At 46.6% G+C, this 20,198-nt stretch overlaps 1 protein-coding gene across 1 annotated transcript in view; it reads right to left on the reverse strand.

The window, feature by feature from the left end:
* Positions 1–20,198, reverse strand: part of DBE1 (debranching enzyme 1) — a 202,859-nt gene that overhangs the window by 76,716 nt on the left and 105,945 nt on the right. Inside the window, exons 13-16 of the mRNA XM_087394489.1 lie at positions 2,291–2,393; positions 2,052–2,167; positions 1,652–1,718; positions 1,167–1,367 (exon numbers count right to left, since the gene is read on the reverse strand). Of these exons, the coding sequence (XP_087250615.1) occupies positions 1,167–1,367; positions 1,652–1,718; positions 2,052–2,167; positions 2,291–2,393 (487 nt within the window). The remainder of the gene's footprint in view (positions 1–1,166; positions 1,368–1,651; positions 1,719–2,051; positions 2,168–2,290; positions 2,394–20,198) is intronic.

Raw genomic sequence — 20,198 nt, forward strand, 5'->3', positions numbered from 1 at the left:
GCCAGAGACGGGGTCCCACGGAGGCCAGCATCATGGAGCCACAGGATTTACTTTTGGTACCGATACCAGCACAGGATTCCATGCCTATTTCAGCTGTAGGGTCAGCCTGGGAGGTCATTTCCAGCATTACCCTATGGTGGATATGGTGTTCGCGATGTTCTTTTGTACTTGGGGACCATTTATGCACGGAGGCTGACACTCTCGCTTCCATTTGGGCAGAGATTATTTTCACTCTTAGGAGTCACTGGGAGCGGTGTACAGGCACCTCTTTGGCAGCTCGTGGGAGACTTATATCCTTCATGAGGACATGGGACTGCTCTTTATTTTTTCACTTGACCCCTTTTGGGATGTCGTGGCATTTTAGACCACCTCCATGGCTTTTTTGCCACATTGTTGAGGCTAGGGATAGAGTACTTTCTCTCCCACCTGTTGTATGATTTGTTTTGAATGGAATATATCACTCTTTTTTTTTTTTTTAATAGCAAAGGAAATCAACCTTCGTGTACAGCCTCTAATTCCTCACTTGTTACACGAGACATAGGCTGGGTTTGTGCATGGGTGCAACAGTTTTGTAATATCATTTCATTGTGGGGGGTCTCTAAGTGGGCTACATAGAGTGGCTAGGACCTTGTTATTTACTCTCCTACTTGACCTAGTAGGTGTAAGTGTCCCAAGACACATTTAGCAAGTGGACACTAGGCTTAGGGGTGGTAAATTGTGTACTTGTTGCGAGTTTGTAGAGGTATTAACAATCTTGATCTATTTTATCTCAAAGCATAATAAAATCTTTATGTGGAATAACCATGTCTCCTGGCCCTTGAGAATGCACATCTGTGAAAGCTTTTTGGTTTTCTAAGTAAGGCTTGGTGAATCCCTCATTTGAAAGTTATCTGTTTCACATATTATCCACAAAAAAGTACAATGGAGAGGAAAAATGATACCTGCAATACATGGTAACAAAAATAGCCATTGAGAAGCAGAGAGAAGTTGATCATCAATCTTGAGTGCATGGAAAACTCAACTGTTTCACAATCCTTTAAACAATATGCAACTTAACACATAGAACCCATTCCAACTCTTTGATCGTCTTGGACCAGACTGAAAGGTAGAGGACTACGTTTCATAAAGTGATAACTAGCAAAAGGGAAGACGATAAAGCCATGTACCTTGTTGATTCCTGTGACAGGATAAGAAGTATCTGCAATAATTTTTCTCCGTGACAACAAAGGATCAAAAGAAATTGTTTCGACAATCATTGGTCTACTCAACTCTTCCCCATGAGGTCCTCTGGTTAGAAATGAAGCATTTGCAAAGCAGAACCCATCAATATGGTACTCTATGACCCAATGTCGAAGGCTATCCAATATCTGTCACAAGCAATGTCATCAATCACCCATGTTACTAAGAACCAAAGAAGTTTCCATCTTAACCTACTGTTTCCTCAAAATATCTACTCCATGAAATATATATACATTCTTGGATCACTATAGTCAGAAAAATATCTTATTTTAAAAGAAGGGTTCACAAGTGTTGCAAAGACTAAGAAGACAAGAATGTCTTCCATCTCAGCTTAAAAAATTTTCAAGGGAATGGACCTAGTCCTTGAAAGCTTACTACAGAAAATAGAATAGAGGCCTTGAGCAGGACTCACCAGTTTCTGAACCACAGGGTGGTTACAGTTAAAGCAATTTCCTGCTTCAGACTCTTGCCCCATAACTCTGCAACACCACCTTGAGGCTTGCATTACTAAATTCCAACCCTCTACTATATGAGGATGTATCATTTGATTGGCTAATGAAAAGTATCTACACCCCTTTAAGTGAGCAAATTAGCTAGTATGCATTAGCAGACATGGAGCAAAAACAAATATCTATGACTTCAAAACATCCGGATCCCCAAAGACTTGCCAGATGAATTTCTTAAAAACCTTGCACAACACAATAACGGTCCCTGCATGCTACGTCTATGACTCAAGAAGCAGAGATCCCTTGATCTGTTTGTGTTTTCATTCTGATAATCCAACAGTCCGATAGATAGACTGAAAAGCATACCTGCCATCTTGATTTAAAATATAATATGTTGCATTATCTATTCCACGAAAAGATATAGTCTCAGGAGCTTCATCATTGTTTTCCCCCGTGTGAGTGTACACAACGTCCAATAGTACCTGCTTGCATCAAAGTAAGGTATCCTGGTTTCTCCAAGCATATATACACAGAAATGTAAACGGCACAGTATTCAACAAAAACCCTCTATATCATTAACATCAGAACCAATCCTTGCAGCATACCTCTATGCCATTTCTATGTAGTTCCTTCACCATTTTCTTGAGGGAGTGACTAGATGACATGCTGGTGTTCAAGGGGCCAAAGCAATCCATGGGTGCAAAGAAGCTGGTCACAAAACGGAGAGAACAATCAAGCTTGCAAAAGGTGTAAAGCTTCTCCCAAAGTTGTTTTCTTCTTGTGATCAGAGACAGGGAAAGCAATGTTACAACTCATTACTATAAAAAAAAGCAGCGTCCTTAAAAATGAAAAACTCCAATTTTGTGTCAAAACACATAAATCAACGCATATTGTTGTGAATCGGTGCAAAGTACTTGATGCAGTCCTCATTCCCAGATGTTAACCAATTCTCTACGACAGTATTCCAAAATAGCACAAATTTAGTTCATGCGAATATGCTCTAATTGTTTCGGATCTAGGATGCTTTGATGTGAACTATCCAAATGAAACCGAATAGAATAGCAGAATCCCCATCTAGCAAGTTTTAGATATAACATGTACATTAGACTAAAAGGGACTACTCACTGCTTACAATCCATCATCCTTCAGCTGGCTTTGGGGGTGAGCCTCGAAAGTGATGGAGAAGATACAAAGTCTTTGACACAGAGTGTGACCATTTAATTACTTAAAACTTTAATAAGCTTGTGGTACCATGAGACTTATTCTGCCTGGCGAAACTTGATCACTATTGCACACTAGACAATCATGTTTAGTACAAAGCATGAGCACAACTTTTGGTCCCATGAGACTTATTTTGCCTAGCGAAATCTTGATCACTCTTGCACACTAGACAATCATGTTTAGTCCATAGCATGATCATACAATAGATATCATGTGCATAAACATAGGATTTAGCATTTGTCTCTATTGGTTGGTTAGAAAATGCATCAAAGACCACTCCTTTTGGCAAAATCGCCAGCTTTTTGTATGTCTACATCAACAATATTGATCCCTTTCTCTTTTGTTTTCAAAGAAAATACTCCTATTAAGCATGGAAGAAGCTCCAAGAGCAAAGCTCAAGGGAAGAGTACCTCATGTGAGAAATGAGGCCAATGTGTGTGCAGGCTCGACCTGAGTATCATCTAAGGCCTCTATGCATTTGGATCTCCAAAATATGCCACGTTGATATGCTTGCCAGAATCTCCAATGAAGTATCCTTACAAACATCTGCAGGTTTGTAAGGAGAGCCAGGAACAACATCCAGACAGCATGACTCGACCAAATGTCATCGAGCTGAAATCACCCAAGAAGAGTCATGTCTCTCATAGAACACCTCAGGCCCCGAAACAGAAAGCCAAGCTACCAAGCTCCAGGTCATGAAGAAATGATAAGGGTTAAAATTGTTCATCAACCTAGCAATCCCCTTCTAGACGATCATCGCCTGTCTACAGTCCCATAAACAATGCTGAATAGTCTCCTCAATTGAAAGGCCAATTCACTGCAATCCCTCCATTAATAGGAAGGAGTGATATCCTATTCTTGAGGGATCTCCAGAGTATCTTCTAGAAGGATTTTTGTAAGTCCGCACAAATCTGAAAACACCCAAGGAGGAGCTCTAGCGGGCCTCCAGCCTCTCAGGCTGACCTAAAACTTCTTGGCATTACTGACTGTGTAACGAAAGAAGAAAAGACTCTTCTCTCAGTGCACTGCATCAATCCATTCCCACTCCCCCAAATACTTTATGGGGACACCTCCATAGAGCCAAATCCTCCATGAACCCAAGGGTAAAGTTAGGATCTAGATACCATTATGAAACCAAAAACACTGTTCCACATGACCTACAGCATTGACAGGCTGAAATAGAAAATGCATAAGTATATCTTCTATAGATCTGGACAACCTACCCCTAGAATGAACATCAGAGATGAAGGCTTCCCTGTCTAATCCTTGTAGTCCTATGACCTAGAGAGGGATGTAAAGGCCCCTAGTCAATTTGATAGAGAGAGATGCCTGCCACCAACAAGAACCCAATCCATGGGTATGGTTGCATCAATTTGTTGAATTCTCCTCTCACTTCCTCTAAGATGACTTACTAGTTGGACTTTACAATCATCTAAAAGGGTTTTGAAAGCTTTCCAAGAAACCACACAGGAAGCAGGACCTCTCTCCCATCTAGACTATTACATATAATGAGAGCTAACAAGTGGTCTAACATGATTATCAAGTATACTATCATTCCACATAAGCGGCTGCCCATCAATCTCCTCCTGAGAGAAGGGGGAACTCTCCGAAGAGTACTCCTGAAGCGGTCCCAAGCTTTTAGGATAGCTGCCATGAAAGGGGAGGCGGGAGCCGTGAGATGGGCTGAGGTGAAGATCCACTTGGCACTATCCATCCAATCTACACCTATGAAAGGAGAATTGACAGTATGCATCAGATGAAAATTTCTACCAAAAGTTCCCGTCCTAGCAAAAGTCCTCTAACCACAATCTTGTATAATAAGGTTTTGCTCTGAGAGTCTCGATCTATAATATTAAGACCTCCTTCCCGCATGGTAAGTATAACAGAGTCCCAAGCCACCCTGGCTCTATTGTCTGCCAAACCATCTAGTCAGTATCATCAGCTAGCTCACTATCCAAGGAGCTCCTCGTCCTGTCTCTGAGGGAGTCTCAGCTCAATAGTGTCTATCTAAGATCTCAAAAATGTGTTCATTGCTTCAGCCACAAATAAATACAAGAAATGGCAAGTGGGCATCCCTGACGAGCTGATTTGGAGATCTGAAATCACTCTCCCCTTTATCCTCTGATAAGCACCTAGTTGTAGGTCAACCTATACAGAGGAGGAGACCCCTTTGCTCCATGCATCTGAAAATCCAAAGTGAGCAAGGGTGCCCTCCAAAAAACCCCAATATAATCCTTCTCAAAATCCAAGAGTAGAATGGCAAGGCGCTGGAAACCTTGCATAGCCCAATGTAACACTTCCCAAAAGAGACGATAGAAAAAATGCTTCTACCATGCACGAAGCCCATTTGCCTACATGTATAAGATAGAAAAGAATGGGCGGCAAATGCAAACTAATGGCTTTGGCCAAAATGTTATTAAAAGTTTCCAAAAGAGTGATGGATCTCCATTCGAAAATTAAAATTTTCCAACCTCCCTTTGGGATAAGATGAATGAGATCCTTTGTAAGTGAATTAGGCAGAGTACTAGAGTCCCAAATGCCCTGTAGAGCTTAGGTAACATGGTCCCCAATCATATCCAAAAAGCTATAAAAAAGGAAGGGGTGAGCCCATCTGGACCTGTGCATTTGCCCTTATAAAGGGCAAGAACTGCGGTCTTGAATTTCGATTAGTGAAAGGTGCATCAATGAAACTCTCATATGTAGTTTCACCAATACTAGAATACCCTGCCAAACTTTGTGTCTAGCAATATCTCTAGCAGGAGAATCAAGACCTTCTGACAGAAGGGAGGCATTAAAAAATGTAGCTATTACAGGATGGCGACGGAATCTATCGGCGAAACCATGTTAGAGTCAATAAGCTGAGAAGCACTTTCTCTACCATGTCCAGAGCCAAGAGCAGACAAGAAGTGTTTATTGACTCTCCCTCCCATCTGTCCAAAATGATTCCCATGCATGACAAGCATACTCTGCTCTCTAATCTAGCAAAACCTACTGATGAGCACTTGCTACAGCAAAATGCTCCTAAATCCAAGCATTTATAGGACTTTTCTACTCTCCCTTTTCTATAGAGCTGCTAACCGCCGACGGATGCCCAACTCATGTCTGAGAATCTCAATTCTCCCAGTGCTAGCAATAGTATGATAAAAGTCACTAACATTAGATAGGGCTGCTGCCACGTGCGAAGAAGGTGACACTCCACCCCTTGCAAGTGAGATACCAAAATCTGTAAAGCATCCTCTGTGAGGCCCTCCTTTGTATACAAGGCATCGGAATCATGATACTGGCAAAGTGGCGCCTCGCATGAGACTCGAAAATCAACAACAAGTCGATGAATAGATTTGTAGGAGCTTGGCCAAGTCAAGATCGGAAGTGAACAAGAAGATAGAACCCGGGACATCCAAGAGGATGACACTGTCGTCATAGAGCAGATAGACTAGAAAGGACAAGTTACAAACCAACACAAAATCTATACCATCCCAAAAAAGAGCATGAGAAGGCATGAGATGATAGATCTAAAAGGCAATGTAGAGTCCCGACCAATCCAAGCTGATTTCGAAAGCAATACACTAACAACACAAACCAACTTGTGAAAGACAAAGGAATCTCGAAAAGACAAATCGAGAAGATCTCCCAAAGAATCCCAACTACTCACAAAGACCAGCCCTATAGAGGACCGCGTACCTAGAATAACTCCGTAATCATACTCTGAGATGAGTCTAACTATGTGCTTTGCTCGTCTCTGTAATCTGAGTAAGCGCTCTTTGCGCCTAACTGCCTCATGGATGAAGGCGGCCATGCATCCAGATTCTAGATAGCAGAGGGATTTGGAACCATCTCTGAAGAGAAAATGATAGCGGCCTCAAGTCTCATAGTATATAGGGCACTTGAAGTCGAAGTGTTCCTCTGACTCGATCTCCTATTGATCACACAAGGTGCACATGCAGCTCTACCTATGTACTCCTCAACTCGTCCACTCTCAATGCGGAATCGGTGTGATGAAACACGCAACTGTCTGATAGAGATCGTCAGTGAATGTGCAGTGGATCTGAGTATATACCCTAGTGGATCAATGCTCGGAGATGTGCAAGCCATGATCCCTGTAGAAGCTTAGTTTCATTGGGAGCTCTCACTCAGTGTGAACAAGGTCCTGAATGTGTGTAGTTGTAGAAGGCTGTTTTGAATGATCTGGTTTATCTCGTGATATCTAAGTGGAAGGCGCCTAAATGTTGTATTGAGAGAGAGAAAGAGAGAAAGAGACAGAGAGAGAAAAGAAAGAAAGAAAGATGTATAACGTTTGTGGGAGGCCTCGTGGGCCTATGAGACAAATGCAAAGCCAAAAGGTAACTCATACAAGCCACTAAGGGCTGAAGTAAAGGGCTCACTAAGACCCTTGCTGAAAGCTAAAGTACTAAGCTAGTGAACAAAGTAGTAGAGTAGCAAAAACTCAGGAGAGTGTTAGGTGCTCAGAGCTAACGCTCCTAGTACATGCCCAAGTTCCATATATCCAAGTAACCTAGTGGCTCTCTGATGAGATGTGAGAAGCTCTCGTATTTGTGTCTGTCGAGCTATCCCTTGATGCGGTGGAGGGCGTGGTCTCCTCCATCTTTGTATCGGAAGGGCTAAATCAAGAAAGCTGGCTTTCTGCACAGAGACAAATGCTGAGAAAAAGAGAGAGAAAGAAAGAAAGAAAGATCTATTACGTCTTCGAGAGGCCCCACGGGCCTATGAGACAAAGTACAATCATAGGGTAACTCATACAAGCCGCTATGGGCCGAAGCAAGGGATTTGCTAAGACCCCTACAGAGTGCTAAGAAAAACCCAAAGAAATCCATAACTCAGAAACAATACTCAAATACTCAAAAAGGCGTATCCCGGTGCCACGGTGGCTCTCCTATGAGATGCGAGGATATCTCAGAGTTGCATCTGTCGTGTCATCTAGTGCAGTGGCAGGGGGGGCATGGTTTATGAGACTTCTGTATACAACGAGCCATGTCAAGAGTGACCCCTCAAGTCTGGCGCTTACCTCAAAGAAAGGCGGTGATAGGATGGACCTCCATGGTGCGTGGTCTAGCCACTCTCTGCTCTCCTGCTCCATGCCGTCTCCTCTCACTAGCCCACTCTGCCCTCATATCATCCATCTCCTCCCCCTCTTCTCCACTGTGTCCTGGAGTTGAGTCATAGGCATAGAAATTTGTGACATGTCGCTTGGCTGCATCTATCGCTAGCTTGGGTAGGTCTGTCAACGCAGGCTATCTGATGTCTCAGAAGAGTCTCTCTATGTCGTTGCATCTCAATCATCAAATAAAGACCTGCACAAACAAAACTCGCATGTTGCATGTAGGAGTTGCATGTAGAACTCGCATGTTGCATGTAGAACTCACATGTTGCATGTAGACCTAGCATGTCTTGAAAATGGTTCAACCGAGAGAGTGATCCAAAGCCAAGTCCCTCCTGGTGAAGGCAGTGGTACCGCCCTTGAATCTCATAGTATGCCGGACCTATGGATAGAGAATGCTCCTCTGTCTCCACCTTCCCCAGTGTGCAATGCCTACAAATCCATTGTTCTCTCGGTATGCCGACGGCTCTACTAGCGTCTATCCCCAATTGATGGGATAAGACTCTAATCTGTCTGATGGTAATCCTCAAAAAATGTGAGATGCGGCTATCCTCCAGGTATGAGGGTCTGATGACCAATCTGTCATTTGATACCCTATTGAAATGGTCGCGATAGAAGAGGATCTTGGTGGGGAACTCCTAGTCCCGTCCCCCTAAATCCTATGGATATATGTCATTGTCTAAAAGATAGCATCAATCTAGAGAGGTGTCATGGCAAACTCTGCCTCTATAATCTGATGAGGGACCAAGGGCTTACCCCGGATCATCCGGGAGCCCAAAATCACCTACAATCTATCAAATCTCTTCCAGTCTACCGCCAAGAGGTCCCCCCCCCCCACAAAGTCAACTGCTGAGCTCCCCGTCTTGCCTCTCCCTGCTGCCCTCCATCCTGCACCCCTCTCCCCTCCCTCCTCCTCTCCCTGCCAGCCCCTCCTCCCGGGCTGGTGCCCCATCCTACCGCTGCTGTCCCCCCTCGCTCCCTCTCCTGCTACCCTCCCTCCCTCTCTCCCTCCCTACCCCCGCTACCTCCTCTCCCTACCCCCGCTACCTTTCCCTCCCTACCCCGCTCCCTCTCTCCCTCTCTACCCTGCTCCCTCTCTCCCTCTCTACCCCGCTAGCTCCCCCTCCCCTTCCCGCTGCCTCTGCCTCCCTACCCCGCTCCTCCCTACCCCGCTTGCTCCCCCTCCCTTCCCCGCTACCTCTCCCTCCCTATCCCGCTCCTTTCCCCTCCCTTGCTACTCACCCCGCCTCTCCCTATCCCCCGCTGCCCTTCCCTCCTTACCCCTTGCTCCCCCTACCCCGCTCCCCCTACCCGCCTCTACCTCCTACCCCGCTGCCCTCTCCCCTCCTCTCCCTACCCCCCCGCTGCCCCTCCTTCCTCTCCCCCTTCTCCCTCTACTCCCCGCTCCTCCTACCCTGCCTCCCTTCCCCTCCCCCGCCCCTTCCTTCTGCCCCTGCCTCTGCTTCACCTCCTCCCTCCCTCCCTCTCCCCCCTCTTCATCCCCTTACGGAACAAGAAAGATATTTTCTCTCTCTAGCAACAGGTTGTCGGACGGACAGAGCATCCTCGTGTTCGCGTCGGCCCTTCCACCTTGATTGACGAATGGGTTCCCATTCAGCCAATCCTCGACCACTTCCACCGGCCGCAAAAACAGTTACCTTTTTCAAAGACGAGCTTCAATAGCTCAAGACAGACTTAGAGCAGGAGTATGCCACCTCACTCTTTTCTTGCATCCACGGTTCCCACCCCTCCAGGCTACAAGCTAGGGATTGGATGCTTTCAGCTTTACCTGGAGACCTCGCAGGGCACCTCACCAATGTTCGTTTGCTCGGACGAGGGTTCTTCCAGGTGATATTTGATTCTCCAAACACAGCAGGTTCAGTACTTAGGGCTAGTCCTTTGGCATTGAGCTCCAGGAGGATCTTTTTCACACCCTTCACTTTGGGTTTTGATCCAATAGAGGAAGATAGCAGGGCTACCTCACTTTTCATCAGGTTCCCCGGCCTTCCTCAGGTCTACCATCGACTCTTACCGTCCATAGGAGCTACTTTTGGGTTGGTCACAGAGATCCCCCCCCTCCTTGGCATGCCCTCTTCAGCAACAGAGGCTGTCAGATCGGATGGGGTGCCACGAGTTAGGGTCATAGTCTTTGACCCTGATATTATAGATCATCACATTATGCTTTAGCGACTAGATGGTTCCTTTTTTCGACAGAAAGTCGAGGTTGCTGGGAGACAGGATCAGCGCAGGATTTGCAGGACCCTTCGGCACTTCACCAGGGATTGCCCAAAGAAGAAGAAAAGGCCCAAACGGTTTATTCCGCCTTCTCATCCTACTTCTGCTACCCTTCTCGCCCAGGACCTTCGGAACCAGCCCCTAGACCTAGACCCTCTTCTTCAACGTGCAAGGTACGATCAATACCCCGTTGGATGCCTATGAGGGTTGCTGACACTCCGCCACCTCTACGAGGCACCTCGGACCATTCTCAGTTACAGGCAGGTGATATTACTGCAGGCGTAGATGTGGTTGCCCCAGTCTCCCCACCTGCTCATCAGGAGGGGCAACCCATTTCTTCAGATCCTATCACTGATGTGCTTGATCATCCCCCTCCCTGTGCTAGTTACACTTCACCTCTTGATAGCGGTAGGGGGGTTTTTCCTCCTCCTCCCTCGGGTGCAGGGATTCTTCGTACTCCTGTGCCAGTTCCCGCCTACAGGAACTCTTTTGCAGTACAGGTAGATTTGGCAGAGTTTGAGACAGAGGAGGAGTTTGTACCCTCTACCCTGGGGGAGCCAGTTATTAGGATTCCGTTGGACAGGGTTTCCACCTCTGCTGGAGTGGGTTTTCTTTCACCAATCGATTTCCCTCCACTTGACAGGAGGACTCTTTCACAGGAGAGGATTTTCTCCACCACCAAGTCAAGTAGGACCTTTCACCCGGCCTCCTCCTCCCGTCGATGAGGATTGTTAGTTGGAACATTCAAGGCCTCGGTGGTATACCTCATCGCCGCCGTAGGTAGCTAATTCGTAACCAACTCCATCCAGATATTTCAGGTGGTCGCCTTCAGACAAAAGAGGGGGTAGGGAAGGTGGCATTCACTCCCTGGAGAGAGCAACATGGGATGCCTTCCTTTTTCAATTCACTGGCAGAGATACTTGGTATGACGATGCTTTTCACACTTAGCCACAGTCTCTTCTGTTTTCTTACTCGAACAGGAGAGTAAGGATACCTATCCATGATCCGATTGACAGATTTTATGTGGATGATTGGGCACTGGATAGAGGTGGGACAGTTTGCATCATTGCAGGGGTTTCCACTTCAGATCATTTTCCGGTTGTTTTGGTGGTTTTAGAGCCTTGGGCGAGAGGCGAGCCTCGGGCAAGAGGCCGCTCTGCCAGTATCAGGATTCCAGATGCCCTCTACGCAGAGGAGGGCCTCACAGAGGCAATGCTACGGATTTGGGATTCTCACCTGCAGGGTGGGTAGTCGTCCCCGTTAGATGTGGCTGTAGCCCTCACTAATATTAGCAGCTTTTATCATTCAGTTGCTAGTATTAGGAGAGATGAGATTCGCAAGAGAGAAATTGCCATTCGACAGCAGCTGGCAGCTCTTCACAGAGAAGAGCAGAAACGGCCTACAGATGCTTGGATTCAGGAGCGCCTTGCTATAGCAAGGGCTCATCAACAGACACTTTTAGACCAAAGAGCAGAGTATGCCTTTCACGCCAGAGAGTCTTTCTTATGCGTAGATCGGAGGAAGTCAACAAGCAATTCTTCTCTACTCTCGGCCCTAGACATAGTAGAGAGAGTGTTTTGCAGCTTGTTGACTCAGACAGGATACTTCATACACATCCAGATGCCGTCATGCAGATTGCTTCAGATTACTATGCCTCCCTTCTGACTGCAGATCCTGATTCGCAGGCCAGAGATGATGCTAGACATGTTATTTGGCAGCATATTTCTATGTTGGTGGATAGAGGTATGAGAGCCTCACTTGATGCACGTTTCACCAACATAGAGTTCAAGACCGCTCTTACTGCCCTTCATAAGGGTAGTTGTCTAGGGTCAGATGGGCTTACACCTTTCTATTTTATTTTTTGGGATCAGATTGGGGATTACATCACCTCAGCCCTGCAGGGCGTTTGGGACTCAGGTGAGATGCCGGACTCAGGGTCTCATTCATCTTATCCCAAAAGGAGGTTGCAGAAATTTAGTGTCTCAGTGGAGACCAATCACCTTACTGGGCACTTTGTATAAGATCTTGGCAAAAGCCATCAGCCTGCAATTGCAACCCATCCTACCAGATCTTATACATGACACACAGACAGGCTTTGTCCATGGCAGAAGCATTTTTTATAATATATTCTCATTTTGGGAGGCTTCTGAGTGGGCTATGCATGAGGGCCATAGACTACAATTCTACTCCTGGATTTCGAAAAAGCATATGACAGGGTAGATTGGGGTTTTCTAGAGGGAACCCTTCTTGGCTTTGGATTTTCAGATTTGTGGATTAGAGGGGTTTCTGCTCTTTACAGGTCAGCCCATAGCCAGGTACTCATTGGTGGAGTCAAGGGAGACAGGTTTCAAATATCCAGATCAGTCCGACAGGGATGCCCTCTAGCCCCCTTTCTATTCTTATTTGTGGCTGAAGCTATGAGCCTCTATATCAAAGCTCAAGCTGATATTTTTGGGCTGAGACTTCCGTTGAGACAGGAAGAGGAGTTGTTGGACAGTGAGCTGGCAGATGACACATCTATTTTTTTGGATGCCACTCCACAGACACTCAACTCCTTCAAGACAGCCTTGGATTTATTTTGCATTGCACTAGGGACTCACATTAACTGGAACAAATCCAATGGTTTCTGGATTAGTGATGAGGACACTCCAGATTGGGGTGCTGATACTAGATTTACTTGGATTCAGAGAGGTGTCTCCGTTAGGTCTCTTGGATGCCAGGTTGGGGTGGGCATTTCTCTAGCACAGCAGTTCGCTCCCGTGTTGGAGAGCATCAGGAGGAAACTCCTATTTTGGAGTTCGGCCAGACTTGACCTTGCATCCAGAGTGGTGATTGTAAACCAGGTACTGTTGGCTACAGCTTGGTTTGCTTGCTCTTGTTGGTGCTGATCTACAAGCAATATCACTCAGCTCAAGAGACCTATCAGGAATTTTTTGTGGAGTGGATTAGACGGCACTTCAGATGTGATAGCCAGGGTGGCTTGGGAGACTCTTATTCTACCCACTGAGGAAGGGGGCCTCAATAGTATTGATCCAGGCTTGCAATGTAGAGCCTTGCTCTGCAAGATGGTGGTCAGAGGTTTGATGCCTGGTCAAGAGCCTTGGAAGGACTTTTTCTTTAACAGTATATAGACATGCACACCTTCTCAGGGAGGAGATTGGATGGACACCCTAGATGGATCTTTACGTCAGCCCGTCTCATAACTCCTACTTCCCCTCTCATGGCTGCCATTTTGAAGGCTTGGGACAGCTTCAAAAGTACTCTTCGGAGAGTTCCACCCTCCTCTCGTGAAGAAATTGACAGGCAGCCCATCATGTGGAATGATTGCATCCTAGATGAGCATGGCAGATCACTGGGCATGTCACATTATATGTAGTGGTCTAGATGGGAGTTGGGACCTGCATCCACGGTCGGTGCTTGGAAAGCTTTCAAGATGCTTCTAGAGGATCAGAGAGCTCGTTCAGTTAGTCACCTCAGAGGAAGTGCAGCCACGATGCAGCAGATAGATGCAGCCATACTAGTGGAGTGGATGGGTACAGACCATTTGCCTATTTCTGAGTCCACCTAGTTGGGGGCTTTTTTGAGGACAGGTATCCCTCTGCGATTATAGCCTTGCGGGATACACATGAGGATACCCTTGTCTTTCAGGTTCATGCACGAGGCAAACTCCACAGATCTTCAGAGGACTTTCTTTTGGAGGCTCCTTTTCAGCCTGTCAGGATTGCAGGATACATGGAGATGGGTAGAGACTCACAGTGGTATCTTGATCTAGACCCCGTTCTCCTGGCTATTGGATCTTGGAGGCTTTGGCTGTATGGAGGTTCCCCTATTAGATCCTTGTAGTGGGATCCAGGCGAATGGGAGTAAATAGTTGCAGGGCACCGAGAGAAGAGCATCCCCTTCTTTCGTTACACGGTCAGAAATGCCAGGAGATTCCAGCTCAGTTGTAGGGGTTGGAGGCCCTCTAGAGCTCCTCATTGGGATACTTTTCAGATTTTTGCAGAGATGCCGAAAAACTTTTGGAGGAGGCTTTGGAAATCCCTCAGGAATAGGAAAATCACGTTATTCATCTGGCTTACTATTCATGGAGGGATTGCAGTGAACCTGTGGAGATCCACGTTCGGGGCTGACCCTACATGTCCTCGATGCCACTCAACAATTGAGTCAGTGCAGCACTGCCTTTGGGAGTGCACTCAGGCGAGGATGGTTTGAAGGGTGCATTGTTAGGAAACTTTGCACTTTTCGTAGAGCACCCTTCTTCATGACTTGGGGATCAGTTGCTTGGTTGTCACTCACTGGTCCATAGGATTTCTTTGAGGGACATGACACAAACACAGCTTTCTTTGTTCGACGACATCTTGTGGAGTCATGCTCCCTCCGAGATGTTCCGTTTACTCCATTCAGAGATCCCCACGCTTCGGTAGACACATCTTGGGAGATTCTGGCTAGTATCACAGCATGGCATATTTGGAGAGTCAGATGTACAGAGGCTTTGGAGGACTCCCAAGTTCACCCTTCTCAGACTATGGCCAGTATCTGGGCAGATACTATACACACTTTGATGGCCATTTGGGCGAACATACAGGAAACCTCCAGGACTGCTACTAGGAGGGTTGCTTTTCTCAGAGTCTGGAAGGATAGTCCTTTCTTCTCTGACTCTCCTTCAGGGATGAGGTGGCATTTTCAGCCGCCACCCGGGATTTTTGTTTGCTCATTCTGAGCTGTTTTTTCTCATGCTTGACATGAAGTACTCCCACACTTGAGCTTGCTTTGCAGTTATTCATACTTAATGAAGTACTTTTCTTGAAAAAAAAAAAAAAGAGAGATCACCCCCTAGAAGGGTGCTACATACATGGCTATCGGTCTCACGAGTGTATCAAAAAGCCATCCCTTCATATGAGGGTCCTGGAACTGGTGCCAGAAAGCATTATCACTCTAGTCGAGCTAGAGCTCCCTGGCCACGTGTGAGTTGTGCTCTGGCTTATATTGAGAGACAGGCACATCCTCCAAAGAGCAAGGCTCAAGTAGGTGTCGTCGAATAGAAATGGCCTAGGAAGCATCCTGCCACTCCTAGAAAATCTGAGGACTTGATAAAGAGAGCCAAGCCACTGATCCCTACATCATGAAGAAATGAGAGGAGGTGAAAATGCTGAGAATCTTGGCAGCCCCTATCCAAATGGCTCACGCATGTCTGTAGTCCCATAAGCAATGATGAATCTGTAAGAAAACAATACAACGTCTGTGCTCAACAGATAACAGGATCTCGTACGTAAGAGAGAAAAACAGATAGTATTGAGAATCAAAAATTTGATTACTGTAAAACTGATACAATAGATGGCGCTGCCTCCCAGCCATGCGCTCCTGTGAAAGAAGCTTCGATGGCGTGCTGGAAACAGTAGAGGACGGAGGCTAGATACTAAGGAATCAGGGTTGCTGTAGCCAGTGATGAAATGGGCTTCACGGGCTTGCTCTTATATAGCCACCACAAGTAGTCGGTTAGAGCCGACCCAGTCCGCCCAAAACGGCCAACTGGGGGTCGGTCCCAAAATAGGCCACTGACCACACGATAGAACCGGTGTGCAAAATAGAGCAACTAACCTATGGTATCCGTTCGGCCCAGAGCCATCCGGGATCATCTGAGGCTCCAAACGGGGCCCGTAACCCGAGAGTGGGCTGCCCCGGGAAATGCTCCGTGTACCCTCAGTGCGGTCAGTCATGGGATGCCTTCCCGCACTTGCATGTAGCCTAGTTGGCGGTGTGCCAACTCTATCTGAAGCCGTCTAGCCATCAGGCCACACATGGCCCCCATCTGGTGTCCAAACCAGGACCTACCGAATAACCGAGCTACTCAAATGCCTTCTCCTCATATGGGGGGCTTATAAGTAGAGTTAGCTGGTTCCCGCGTAGTTACACGAGAGTGGAGCATTAATATCTAACACCCCCCCTCAATGTCAGAAGTTACCTCTATCAGAAGCTACCTAGGAATCCGTATACCAGTTACGGAGAGTGTTCCCAGACTTTATCATCGAGGACGCTGATGCTGAAGAGGGAAGGAATGTTACGCCCAAGTCGAGGTAACATGACCTCGGAAGGGTCAGTCGGCATTTTCCTTTAAAGGATCAATGTTTGTATTATATTTGTTTGGGCTTCATGTAAATGATAAAAAAGGAATAAAGGTCAAGGTCCTTGGTGAGGGTGACATGGCACTAGACTAGGTGGATCTAAGGCTAAGGGACCTTAATGCATTAAATGTGCCTAGGGGCAGATGAATTCAAAGATATCCCAAGAGAGGGGTAAATGATGCATTAAGGAAGGACCCTAAATTGAGGACATGTGGCATACTAGATCCATCTAGGGAGTGTGGGGCTTGTTGGAATTAAGCAAGCAGAAAGCTTTCACGAAATGGAATTATCTAACGATTTCAGCAGTGAAGCTTGCAACCAACAAGGTTGGCTGGGAGGATAGACTAAGTGCCTTCGCCTGTGATTCAATGTGAAACTACAAGCAACGAGATTGGGATGTGGCCCCCATCTGGTGTCCAAACAAGACCTACCGGATAACCAAGCTACAAATGCCTTCTCCTCATATGGGGGGCTTACAAGTAGAGTTAGCTAGTTCCCGCGTAGTTACACGAGAGTGGAGCATTGATATCTAACAGAATCAACTCACCTGCAGCAAACGAGCACCTCAGACAACTGGAATCTGCCCCAAATCTGGATCTCCACCTGTTCACTGCAATCCCTCCATGTATAGAAAGCCAAAAAAATAAATTAATCTTTCTATTTCTTTGGGATTTCCAGAGCCTTCTCCAAAAGCTCTTTGAAAGTCAGTTGCAACCTGATAGCCCTCCCTATGAGGGGCTCTGGAAGCTCTCCAACCACTACATTTGATCTGGAATCTTTTGGTATTACTGACCGTGTAACCAAAGAAAGGAAGACTCCTCTCTTGGTTCCCTGCAACAATCCATTCCCACTCTCTGGGGTCCCACTAAAGATACTTTATGGGAATTCGTCCAAAGAGCCACAACCTCCATAAATAGAGAGACGAGGGCTCAGATCTATATGCCAAGCAGAGTCCTTGCCCTGTTCCACATAGGCTATGATCCTGACAGGCTGAAATGGCATGCCCAAAAGAATATCATCTTAGGAAATAGACAGCCTGCCACCTAACTGTACATCAAAAGCCAAGGTAGACTCTTGTACCCCCAAGAAAGCAATGTTCTGAAGAGGAATACCTGTCCTGGAGAAAGACCCCATCCAAAGTGAGCAAGCCACAGGTCTGTCACTTGTAACCACCCAATCATGGGGTAAGGCTGCACCTTTCTGAAGTATCCTCCCTGCACTTCCTTTGAGGTGATTGACCAACTGTTGTTGACGATCTTCTAAAAGCCTTTTGAAGGCTTTCCAAGAGCTTACTAAAGCGGCTGGGCCTCTCTCCCACTTGGACCACTGCATTTAATGCGTTAAATCAAGTTGCCTACTATGCTCATCAAGTATACAATTATTCCATATGATAGGCTGCCTGTCAATCTCTTTAAGAGAGGAGGGAGTAACTCTCTGAAGGGTACTTCTGAAGCTTGACCAAGCTTTCAGAATAGCAACCAAAAGTGGGGAGGACGGAGATCTCAGATGGGCTGAGGCGAAAATCCAGCTGATGCTGTCCATGGAGTCTCCACCTGAGGAGGGTTTGCATGTCTGAATGCCCTGAATGAAGAAATTTTTCGAAGGCCCATCCCCAGGCAAAAGGCCTCTAACCACAAACTTGCAAAGCAGGGCCTTGCATTGCGAATCTAGCTTGCGTGGGAAGGATCAAGGTCTCCCAAGCCACCCTGGCAATAGTGTCTGATGTGCCATCTAGCTTGCTCCATAAAAAATTCCGTATAGGCCTTATGAGTTGAGTGATGCAATCCCTGGAGCTACACCAACAAGAGCAAATACGCCAAGCCAAGGCTAGCAGAACTAGTTGACAACCACCACCCACCACCCCAGGCTATCGCATTCCCGCGAACCCCTCCTTCCGGTCTCGTCTCCCCACGGGACCGTATAACTTACCCTGTGGAGGGTAATTTTTGATCCGGGCTTGTGAAAGGGAATCATTTTCTCATTCAGAAAGGGGCCTTAAATGTGAGAATTCAGTCAACTGTTGTGCTGTCCTTTTTGCCCATTTGACCTCATTCCTCCATGTAGCCATGTGCCATTTTCCATAGTCCCTAATGACATTCTGTATACGAGAGACAAAGCTGTCCCAAGCATAATTCATGTCCTCCTGAGCATGCAAAAGCAAGGGATGAATTGCAAATCTGATCATTTGCTGGAAATATTGATGTCGAAGAGAAGCCTGATTAACATGCAGTAATCTGCTGGAGAGAGTCGGCAAATCATCCAGTGGCATACCAAATTGCAGATTTAACCATAATGGGGCATGACCTGACAATCCCAATGAGAAGTCTATGAGGAGATGAAGGCTAAAATCTGCATATTGTTGTGGATAGAACAGATACCATCTGTCAAGCCTTGCCCAGTATGTGGTAAATGCATTATGATGGAAAGTATATCCGGGCACTGACCCTTGTAGAAGCAGCCATAAATCTTCAGCCTGCACAGAGAGAAGCATGCTATCCCATTTCTGTCTTTCCGATGAAAGCATATGAGATCTTGAAGTGGTGTTATCTCTCAGCAGAGGAGAATTGTTAAAGGCGGTTTCGTGCTTAGGGCAACGAAACCGGCCAGGGAAGCGCGTGCTTTTCCACGTATTCCTTCCAACGAGATACGCTCCCTTGGGATGCTTTACTCCTAAACACAGGGTTCCAAGACGGAGCTTAACTTGAGCCTCAATTAAGAACGACAATCCACGTTCCACACGGCGCACGATGATAGGTCTCCACTATAACACTAAATTTCTGCACCCTCCTTCTGGAATTAGATGTATGAGACCCTCTGTAAGTGAGTTAGGCATCTCACTGGAGTCCCAAACACCCTGCAAAGCTGAGGTAATGTGATTCCCAATCATATCCCAAAAGGTTTAAAAAAAAGAGGGTGTAAGTCTGTCTGGACATGGGCACTTCCCCTTGTGAAGGGTAAGAAACGCATACTTAAACTCTATGCTGGTGAAAGGTGCATGAAGAGAGAGCCTCGTATCAGGTTTCACCAACCTAGGAATACACTGCCATATGACCTGCCTGGCATCGTCAAGGGAGCACTCTGTCGAGAAAGAGCACTTTGACGTGAGAGGTTGTATCAACACCATGTAGAGGTCAAGAAGGTGGTGTTGAAACTGTACCAAACACCCTGTCCAGGTCGAGAAGGGGGTGCTAGAACCGTACCACCCCCCTGTTGAGGTCTAGGAGAAGATGATGTACCAGAAGGCTTTTTGGGCCTCTTCTTTTTTGGGCGTTCCCTGGCAAAGTGCCCAACGGTCTTGCAAATCCTGCACTGGTCTTGTCTGCCCGCGATCTCCACTCTCTATTGAAAGAAAGAACCATCCGGACACTGAAGCATGACATGGTCATCTAATAAACTAGGATACGGCGAAAGCACGCTAACTCTAGGAACTCCTTCAGGATTGATTACCTCAACAACTGTCGTGGGCATACCAAGAAGGGGGGGGATCTCAGTGACATTACCAAAGTGCTCCCCAATGAACGGGAGTAAACGATGGTAAACCTATGGGAGACCAGGCAATCGAACGAACAAAGAGAACCCCTGCTTGGCCTCCTCCACGGGGTCAAAGCCCAACACGAAAGGGTCCAAGAAAATATTTCTATGTCCCAAGTTCAGGTACCCGGCTTTGAGCACGGCGATTGCAGCATCCGGTGAATCAAAAACCACCTGGAAGAAACCTCTCTCTAGTAAGCGAACATTGATGAGTCGAGGGGTGAGGTCTAAGGGGAGCGCCACAAGCATCCAGTCTCTGGCTTGTGATCTCGAAGGCAAATGGGTCTA

This window comes from Dipteris shenzhenensis, chromosome 23, assembly GCF_047967505.1.
Source record: "Dipteris shenzhenensis isolate YYH24624 ecotype China chromosome 23, Dip_SZ_1.0, whole genome shotgun sequence".
NCBI lineage: Eukaryota > Viridiplantae > Streptophyta > Polypodiopsida > Gleicheniales > Dipteridaceae > Dipteris > Dipteris shenzhenensis.